The 10,119-nt window shown below is 34.0% G+C and overlaps 1 protein-coding gene across 1 annotated transcript; it reads left to right on the forward strand.

The window, feature by feature from the left end:
- Positions 1-457: 457 nt before the first annotated feature.
- SYT4 (synaptotagmin 4) lies at positions 458-9,352 on the forward strand. Its single transcript, XM_003213361.4, has 4 exons — positions 458-945; positions 3,686-4,500; positions 5,799-5,919; positions 8,199-9,352. The coding sequence occupies exons 1-4, from the start codon at positions 912-914 to the stop codon at positions 8,504-8,506; spliced, it is 1,278 nt and encodes a 425-aa protein (XP_003213409.3). The 5' UTR covers positions 458-911; the 3' UTR covers positions 8,507-9,352.
- The last annotated feature ends 767 nt before the right edge of the window (positions 9,353-10,119 follow it).

The following is a 10,119-nucleotide window of genomic DNA, read 5'->3' on the forward strand; positions in this document are numbered from 1 at the left end:
CACACTGGGAGTTTTCGTGATTCAAAAAGAGTAAGTGCATCACATCAGTCATAGCAGAAATACATTCTTTTCTGTTAGAGCCAAGGCATCTGGATCATCTGACCTGGCATCTCCTTCACATCACTGTAGCCCATCCAGCTGATAGATAAATAAGCAGATAAATAGACCTTATCCCAGCAAAACAGACACACCCGTGTATTACACAAGGTGCATTGAATGACAGCCATTAACATTCCTCTTTCCGTGTCCAACAGAGGGTGGGAACTCATATCCTGCAGCAGGGCAGTTAAAATAATCGATGAGTATGTGTTCAATCCTCAGAAAGGTAGAAGGGGGGGAAGAGGGAGAAGAAGGGAGGAAGGGAGGGAGGGTGTGGTGGCCGTGGAGGGGGAGGGTGGAGGGGATGGGGGGGGGATGGGAGGTGGGAAAGGTGCTGATTTCAGCCTTGTAGCGTCAGGATTGCGTCAATTTGGGTTTCAACCACGTCTTCAGTCTCGGAGCAGAGCTACTCAGAAGAACCAAAACAGGAAGGGGGTTGGAAATCAGTGTGCAAAGGGGAGGACCGAAGCTCCCCCTCCCCCCACTCCTTCAGCCCGATCACAGCCTCCTCCTTCACCTTCCCCACTGCTCGTGTCTCCGGGTTTTAGGTATTAGGTGTTTTTTCTTTTTCTTTTGCTTTTTTTTTTTTTTTTTTTTTTTCTTTTTAAATACCACCGTGGAAAAAGCCTGCTGTCCCAGTGCTGCGAGAGAGCGACGAGCCGAGAAACAGCAGAGCATCACATTCGGCGCTCCTGGCAGGGGTCGCTCAGCACCGGAGAGGGCGACTCCGCTAGCGCGGAAAGCCGCGTCAGCCAGAGGCTCCGGTACCACGGACAGCGGCTCCAGCACCGCGGACAGAGACCACCACCAACATGGCTCCGATCGCTGCCAGTCACCAGCAGTTCGGTAAGTGCGTCCCGGTCACAACTCCCGGCCACGGGGATAAGAAAAGCATGCAGGCAGCCACTACTGAGCCACCCTCGTGCCTCTCAGACTGCTGAGAGGAACCGAATTTATCCTAGTTCTCTTTGATCCCAGAAGTTGTGTGAATTTTCTTTCTTCTCTTTCTCTGTTTCTATACCAGGCATTCCTTCTGGTAAATCACTGGGAGAGAAAAAAAGGTTTGACTAGATGCATTTTTGGACTGAAGAGTTGGAGTAGTTTTCTCTGTCTTGGTTAAAATATATTGGCTTCAGATTAAAATGCTGTAAACACATCTTGTGCCGCAGAGAAAATCTTCATTAAAGCCATTCTTGGGATAATTATAATTACTTTTATCTTGCCATAGAGGAAGATTTGTAGACTGTTAGCTAAAGTGAAATATAGTTGTGTAAAGAATACTACTGAGAAGATGGGAGTGTAGTAACCCAGTGTTTTTGGTTAAATGTTCCTATCTTGATTAATCTCTATTTATTGAGAATACCCATGATGACAACAAACTTTTCAATTGTGTCATTTCTATACACTTACTGTAGCATGAATAACTGTGACTCTGCAAGTTTCAGAAACAGCGATAATATGAAATAAATAGCGCTACTCATAAAAACTGTAACTGGAAATGTTTCGGAACTCTGCTTTACAAATATTGACTCTAGCCTAGGTGTTATTTGCTTTACCTGTGGTTAAATTCAAGGATCATTCCACTGACTTAGGTGAAGTGACTTCAAATTTACATCACATAACTGAAATAATTTATCACAGGATCAATAGGTGTTGTTTCCTGTTAATACATTGCCTTGAATGTTAACTGATGTACATTATGACAACTTGTTGTAATGTAATTAGTTGTGAGTATAAAAAATTTTAGTTATCTTCTTCTTTCCTACCTACCCCACCCATCTGATAATTCTAACAACACTCATGACATCATCCTTATCTAATTACTTATTTAAGGAAGTTAATTAATGTTTTAAATACTAAATTGATTTTACCACTTCTTTCAGTAGCTGTAGAACAAAAACACAGGATGATTTCCATTACTATAACAATTTTAAATGTAAACTAATGAAAAAGTATTAAAAATGTATAGATCATTCTTGAAAGACATTTAAAGTATTCTGATTATCTTTCAATTACTCCTTGATTTCTACCTTTGTTTCATTTACATTTAAATTTCTACAACTAGGATAATACTTGAAACTTAGAGAAAAATACTTGGCTTAAAAAAAAAAAAGCAACACTTTAAAAAAAAATCTGCATACCTTTTTCAGTCATTTATTGACTTCTTACAATTAAACATGGATTGATACAGCTTGTAAGCAGAAGTAAAGTGACATGTTTATTGTCAGAAGAAATTAATAACAAGATCTTACACTTTCTGTTCTGGATCATTTTGCCCTACTTTTCTTTGATAATATTATGTTGTGGTTTCTTTTTGTTTGTTTGTTTGTTTTGTATTGTTTTTGTTTTTATTCAAACTCAAAGTTATGGTGGTAACACATCTATTAGACCGGGTTTTACCTAGATAAAGCATATTTAGTACTGTGTACAGGAGGATAGTTTTGCTTTCCTCATTCAGAATGATTTGCTAATTATTTGCTACAGAAACTGTAACACAATTGGATTTATGCATAAACAATGTCATTCCATTAATATTCTACTAGTCTAGTGGTTCAGAGAATAAAGATTAAGCTCTTATTGTTACACTGTGGGAGGTTTAAACTCACTTAGTAATGTTACTTATGGGCAAAATTGGATTTCCAATTAGTTGTGCTCATTTGCCCCTTCAATGCATTCTTGTGAATGGCTAATGATTCAGTATAATATTGAAGTATTCACATGACAGTTGAGATTGAAACATCTGGATAGTTTTCTCTTCATTCAGATTTTAAATATAGGACTAATATCAAGGTAGAGGAAAATTACATTTTAGTATTTCTCTTATACAGTCAGAAGAAGTGATCCATACTGTATTCTCTCCATAGCTTTGATTCATAGCACCTCAGATTCAAAGCTTAGTGGGTGTCAAAAATACACTTAAGAGTATTTCAGCTTTGGACTCACATGCAACTGCCAAATGTCACATCCATCTGGAGGGGACACTTGGCAGGTAATTATTCTAATTTTTCTTGATAGACTTTCTCCTGAAATGTATTGAAAATCCTCTTGAAACTCTTGAGTGTTACAACCTCCTAAAAAACTCAGTTTCAACAGATACCTCCAGGCAATTATGGGATCAGACTATAAAAATGAGTTAGTTGAGTGTACAAAGCATTTTAGGAAAATGTGAAAAGCAGATGATATACCTATAAGTAATATATCAGATATATCAGAATTCTTCTATCTAACAAATACAGTTTCATAAACTCAAAAATAAAACCTTATCTATTTTTGCGCACTGACATATAAACTCAGAAATTACGCACAGAGTGATGAAATAGCTGAGAAATTACTCATTTTAATTATTATTGGGGTGGGAATTGTGTTTTCCGTCCAGACATCTTTTGTATGGAAAAATACTAACAGCATGGGACTACACATTTACGCCTGCAGGTGGCGAGCAATGCGTGCAATGCAGAGCACTTTCAGTCTGTCAACTGCTCCTATTACCATCTCGTATTAGTTCGCTTTGCTAAATTTACTAAATATCACACAGAGTAGAAGAAAATGCTGCTTATTTGCTTGTTGCTGTTTATTTGACTTGCAGATGAAATTCCTACAGTTGTTGGGATCTTTAGTGCATTTGGCCTTGTCTTCTCTGTCTCTCTTTTCGCTTGGATCTGCTGTCAGCGCAAATCATCCAAATCCAATAAGACTCCTCCATATAAGTTTGTCCATGTTCTGAAGGGAGTTGATATTTATCCTGAGAATCTCAACAGTAAGAAGAAGTTTGGAGTAGATGATAAAAGTGAAGCAAAGAGCAAATCAGCAATGCCAAAGAATTCTCTGCATCTTGACCTGGAGAACAGAGATCTAAATGGCAACTTTCCAAAAACAACCTCTAAAATGCAGAGTTCTCCAGACCCTGAAAATTCATCTTCAAAGCACTTTTCAGAAAAGAAGAAAGATTCAGTTTCCCCTGATAGTTTAAAGTCCACTACATCCCTGTCGTCTGAAGAAAAACAAGACAAGCTAGGAACTCTTTTTCTCTCTTTAGAGTACAACTTTGAGAAAAAGGCATTCGTAGTGAGCATCAAGGAAGCACGTGGGCTGCCAGCAATGGATGAACAGTCAATGACTTCTGATCCCTACATCAAAATGACAATCCTTCCTGAGAAAAAGCACAAGGTGAAAACCAGAGTGCTGAGGAAAACCTTAGATCCTGCTTTTGATGAGACCTTCACATTTTATGGGATCCCATATAGCCAAATTCAAGACTTAACACTTCATTTTATGATCCTGAGCTTCGACAGGTTTTCCAGAGATGATGTCATTGGAGAAGTCCTCATTCCCCTTGCAGGAACTGAATTGTCAGAAGGAAGGATGCTAATGGACAGAGAGATCATCAAAAGAAATGTTAGGGTAACATATTTCTTATTTAAAATTTAGAAGTGTTGTACTAGTTTAACTATAATACTTGAGTAATATTGATAGAATCACGGGAAAAGAAGGTAACAAGTTTATCAAATGAACTACTGAGATCTTTTCATTAGGGCACTATAAGGAAACAATTGCACAACTATGATAAAATAAAGTTAAAATAAGCATTTTGTAAGAAAATGTTAGAATTCTAAATTCTACTTGCTTAATCAGAGGATCAGCTGATTTTAGTGGATCCATTCACATTAGTTCAAGAGGCCTAAATCCATTTTAGCTTGCTTTGATGTGAAAGAAAGAAAAATTAATACAGTATTATACTCTTTTTTCATCTTTCCTATTTAAAATCATGCTTTTTTTCTCTCAATGACTTTTAAATAAGCTGCTTTTCTTCTAAAGATCCTAAGACATGAGGGAGATGCTAAAACCACAGCAAAGTCAGTGGAAAAACATATTGATTTCACTAGGCTAAAAATATTTCATATCTTCCTGTCTCATTTCAAAATAGAAAGATCATTTACAACAATCAGAGAGCCATGGAAATGCATATATATATAATGCACACTTCTTTTATTCTCTACTAAAAAAGTAGCTTGTATATTGACTTTCATTTTGATTGTTTTCAAAGGTGAAGCACACTGACAAATCAACTAAACGTCTGCGAGACAACACACCAATAACTAATATAGTTATTTTGCAATTCTTTCATTATATTGCAATTATAACTATGTCACGATATTTTGCTGATAAATTAGTGGATTTTCTGATACATAAAGTATTCTTGTTTCCATTGGCTCCCTCCTTACTGTGAAATAAACGACTCTTTGACCAGTGGGCTACATTAATTTCAAGACTAAAAATATTTTACCATTTTTCTTTTTGTGAATTACTTTTATTCAATTTGTTTTTCAACATTCTTTTCACATAGTTTCTTATTTATTTTTCTTAAGAAATTTTACTTACACTGAGACTTTTTTTCACAGGATATAGGATTTCACTTCTTATCTCTGAAGCTAACAATATCATGTCAATGCATATTATCACAAGTTATTTATTTATTTCAAAGTCTAATAGCAAGATATAGGAAGTGTTGTATAGCTACAGTACAGGAAAGTTATATTTTGTTTGCAAAGCATCACAGCTCCATGAATTATATCTTTTGATACCAGTTTGAGATACACAGTTATGCAACACTCAGAAATCCTATTCAATCTAGTTTCAAAGTTGGTCAACATAATTGCTCATAAATAGTTTTTCTTTGTTATTTCTTTTAATTTCCTCAGAAGTCGTCTGGACGTGGAGAACTACTGATCTCTCTCTGTTATCAATCTACAACAAATACACTAACTGTGGTTGTTTTAAAAGCCAGACATCTACCTAAATCTGATGTGTCAGGATTATCAGGTAATGCTTTCGGTAATGAATAAGCCTTAAGAATATAAAACAAACAGACAGAAGACAGATGAAATGTGACCTTTCAAGGATTAAAAATAACCCAGAAATGAGGAAGTGGTGTCTGTATTATCTGCAGCCTACCCTTTTCATTCATATCTAGGTCAATGCTTTATTTTTCAGAGAACATATATTAGAAATTTGTTAAGCACATTAGGGAAAAATAAAAACAAAATATAAAGAAACATGACATCTGTTGGCAGAGGAGACCAGTGAGTTTTGACATTGTCTAGAACAGGATCCATCTGTCATAAGAAGATATTGCAGATACAAAAACTTTACATATGACAAAGAAATTCAATTTATTATTAGCTAAACAATATGAAGTGAGATTCTCATATAGAATATTTCAACTTTGAATCCAAAAGGCAACAAATTCCATCTGTGTTGAAGTTAGTCCACTGGTATTAATGTTTATTTGGCTAGGTAAAAGGTGAACAATTTCAGTGGTTGGGATACACTAGAAAAGAAGTCTTTTTATAACTCCAGTCTCCTAGTCTTGTACCATTTTGCAAATAATAAATCTTCTCTTGAAGCTGATGTTAGAACTATACTTAGGTGCATGCTAATGTCAGATAACTTAATAAAATTCAAAATAAAATATACTAACCACCTGAAAAGAAGACAAACATACATACTGAAAAACAACAGTACCCAACAGAGGACTTCAAACAGTAAATCATCTGTATTGAGTCTGTACAAATCTTGATTCTTTTGATAGACAGGATATTTTGAAAGAAAGAGGAAGCAGTTTTTGGAGACTTTTAATTTTAATTACTGCAGCTAATAATACTGTACTTCTACTTCTCACATCAAAAGATATGGATGTTGAGATCTTCTAATAGGCCTAATAAAATCAAAAGCAACATTCCAGTCTTATTATTTAGCCAAAAGTAGCAGTCAAAAATTTTATTTCAAAAGAAACAGACAACATTATTAATCTACTGATGGCTAGTGATTTTGATATTCTTAGAACTTGTGTGGTGTATATTCATTCCAAGCTAATGAAAAATTTATAATAAATAAGACTTACTATTTAAAAAAATATTTGTTTGTTTTGTTAAGATGCATTCTTCGCACACTTTGCTCCCTTCAAAATGTTGAGTCCAAGCAAACAAAAACTTTTTCAGCATCTGACCACTTCATTCCGATAACTAGAGCGTAGATTTTCTAAAAAAGGTTAAATTTTAATTTCACTTGGGAAAAAAGAGAAAAAAAAAAAAAAAAACATCATAATTGTTTCCTTGTGTTTATTAGTGGACTGCTTACATAGACTATTCCATCTGATTGACTTCCATAGACTGGAATTTTCATTGCATTTGAACCATTAGAATTTGGACACAAGTCAACATCTGCACTGAAATAGATGCATATATAAATGCAAAAATAATGTACTTGAAACTAACCATTTCTACTTTTTTTTTTTTTTTTTTTTTTTAATACCTCTGACAAAGAAATATAGCCATTATTGAAGACAATAGTTAAGGAATCTTGCAACGGTTGAAAAATTCTGAAGGTTGCAAACATTCAGTGTTCATTAACAATGTTAATACTATGGACTATTTATCTTCCCTTCCTCAATAACATATAAAATATTTAAAGACAAATCACATACAGCCAGTAAGAGTAGTCTTACATTTAAAGTTTAGTATTACATTTGTTTAGTAAAAACATGTGGGAGAAATTTAATCAAGATAATTAATCTTGGTACAACCAAACCAGAAATAAATTATGACCATTTTCTCAGCACAAGATTATTCGCTTACTTTCAAGATTTTATTTTGTTTCAGCCTTATTAATACTAATGATTATTTCCTACTTGTAGAATGCATAAAAACCAGATTTCTATTACATTTATTTACATAGCGATTCATATTTCTCAGAATACATTGGAAATTTATCATCTTCCACACTAACTTTTGAAGCAATGTAGATACAATCACCAAAGTTAACAGTCTACATGTCTTGTGAAAGAAACACCTCCATAGTACAAATAAGACATCATCTAAATCTTGATTACATATTTTGATATCTGTAAATGGAGCTTAAAGGAACTAATTCAGAATTAAATTCACACACAAAAAAAATCTAGCTGAAGCAAATCATCTTTAGTACACTGAAACATCACTGCAATGTAGTTCTCTTGGTATGTTACAAAGTTTACCAGTAATTAGAACAAGGAACTTCTAAATAATTCAATATCTTATTTGTGTTATTTCTTTCTATTGCAGATCCTTATGTCAAAGTGAATCTGTACCATGTTAAGAAGAGAATTTCTAAAAAGAAAACCCATGTCAAGAAGTGTACCCCCAATGCCGTGTTCAATGAATTGTTTGTCTTTGACATTCCTTGTGAGGGCCTTGATGATATCAGCATTGAATTTTTGGTTTTAGATTCAGATAGAGGGTCAAGGAATGAGGTAATTGGTCGGTTAACCTTAGGATCTTCAGCAGAAGGAACAGGTGGAGAACACTGGAAAGAAATCTGTGAGTATCCTAGGAGACAAATTGCCAAATGGCATATGTTGTGTGATGGTTAGCAGCTCAGAGCAGAATTAGAACTTGAAAAAAAACACCTATATATATTTCCATAGGCAAGTAGCAGTTTTCTTTCTTTGCTATCCGTAATGCAGGCTTGTAACTACGAGACTTTTTTTGGGGAAGGTGGGGAAATAAAAAACTGGATTGAATTATCAAAATAGAAGGTAACTAAATTTTCAGAGTAAATAAAGTAATTTATATTTCATTAGACTTTAACTTAATTAGATTAGATTAGTATTTTTCTGTAGTTTACATAGCCTAAAATGTCTGAAGCAGTATAATCTTCAACAATAACAAACTAAGTTTTATGAAAAAGTCACTTATTAGTACTGTTATCCAGGAGAAGATAACCTCATTAAAGTACACTGCTAGATCAAAGAAAAAAAACTGCAGCTTAATCTATGATTTTACGATTATTCTGGGAAGGCGCTGACTCTATAAAAAACAATGGGGATTGACAGTGAATAAGAGGGACATTATTTTTGTCCCTCTGTCATAAACCTTCTTTTATGAAAATTCAATCATTATTTGTATGCTTTGGTTATTTATATTTTGATCATTCCAAAGACTGAAGAAATTTTCAGTGACTTGCTTTAAATACTACATCAAGTGCAACTGTTTAATGTGTGGAAATACTGTATAATTATTTACACCTGGATTTTTTAATATGTGTATATATATCCTGTTTTATTACAGTGATTAAAATAGACACATTCTATAAATCATCAAGTAAGTTAATGTATATTGTCTTGTCTAAAGGGCTCCTTTACTGTATGTTAGAAACTGGGATTAGGCATGGGTTACATTCTTTCCTCTAGTAAGTATCAAACCTTCAGTATATCATGCCAAGTGAAAGCAATTACCCTGAGACAAAGAAGCATACAGGATATTATTGTCACTGAGTTTTCACTAGTTATAGTTACATTTAATGTATTTCAATATAATTTAAGGAAACATTATTTCTCCTTTTGATTTTTTCATTAAATGAAAAAGAGAAAGAAAATCATGAGACAGAGTACAAAATCTCATTCATTTGTTTAACTTCCTGAACTTGTGTCACTACAGTCAGAAAGACTGTTCCGAACAAACAAAGATTAATGCATTCTTAGACATTTTCGGTACAGGAAATCAAGTTAATGCTATGATTTATACAGTATTTTGTTAGACGAAAGATTGGAAAAGTGCATTTCACTGATGACATGCATTAATGTCTACTACTGATTGCACTGAAAATTGGTGATAAAGGTGTCATGGCTTCATGTTTGTGTGACATATGTGTGCTTAAACTTAATTTGTGCCAGTCTATGGGAATATAAAGTATAAAAAAGATAAGTATATGTATAAAGGATCTGGGCTTATGAAATTCACCCTTGGTCATACCTAATATATATTTAGGCTGTCAGAACTGTAGCACAAATATAAGTAGTTATTTCCTAACATTTGTATACTGATTTCTGATATTGAAGTTTGAAAATACTGCTCAGATGTCATTTTTATTATGCTAAAGTAAATAAGGATATGATGATGTTACCTCATAACCACTGACAACTCATTTAAAAAGTGGAAACCAGTTTTCAGTATTTTTGCATACATCATTTTTTCTCTTATATTC

Source organism: Meleagris gallopavo, chromosome Z (assembly GCF_905368555.1).
Source record: "Meleagris gallopavo chromosome Z, MGAL_WU_HG_1.1, whole genome shotgun sequence".
Lineage (NCBI taxonomy): Eukaryota > Metazoa > Chordata > Aves > Galliformes > Phasianidae > Meleagris > Meleagris gallopavo.

Bases quoted from the DNA above. Each gene is read 5' to 3' on its own strand.
- SYT4 (XM_003213361.4), top strand. From the start codon at position 912: ATGGCTCCGATCGCTGCCAGTCACCAGCAGTTCG. The intron at 946-3,685 runs GTAAGTGCGTCC...TTTGACTTGCAG, and splicing joins TGCCAGTCACCAGCAGTTCG to ATGAAATTCCTACAGTTGTT. The intron at 4,501-5,798 runs GTAACATATTTC...TAATTTCCTCAG, and splicing joins TCATCAAAAGAAATGTTAGG to AAGTCGTCTGGACGTGGAGA.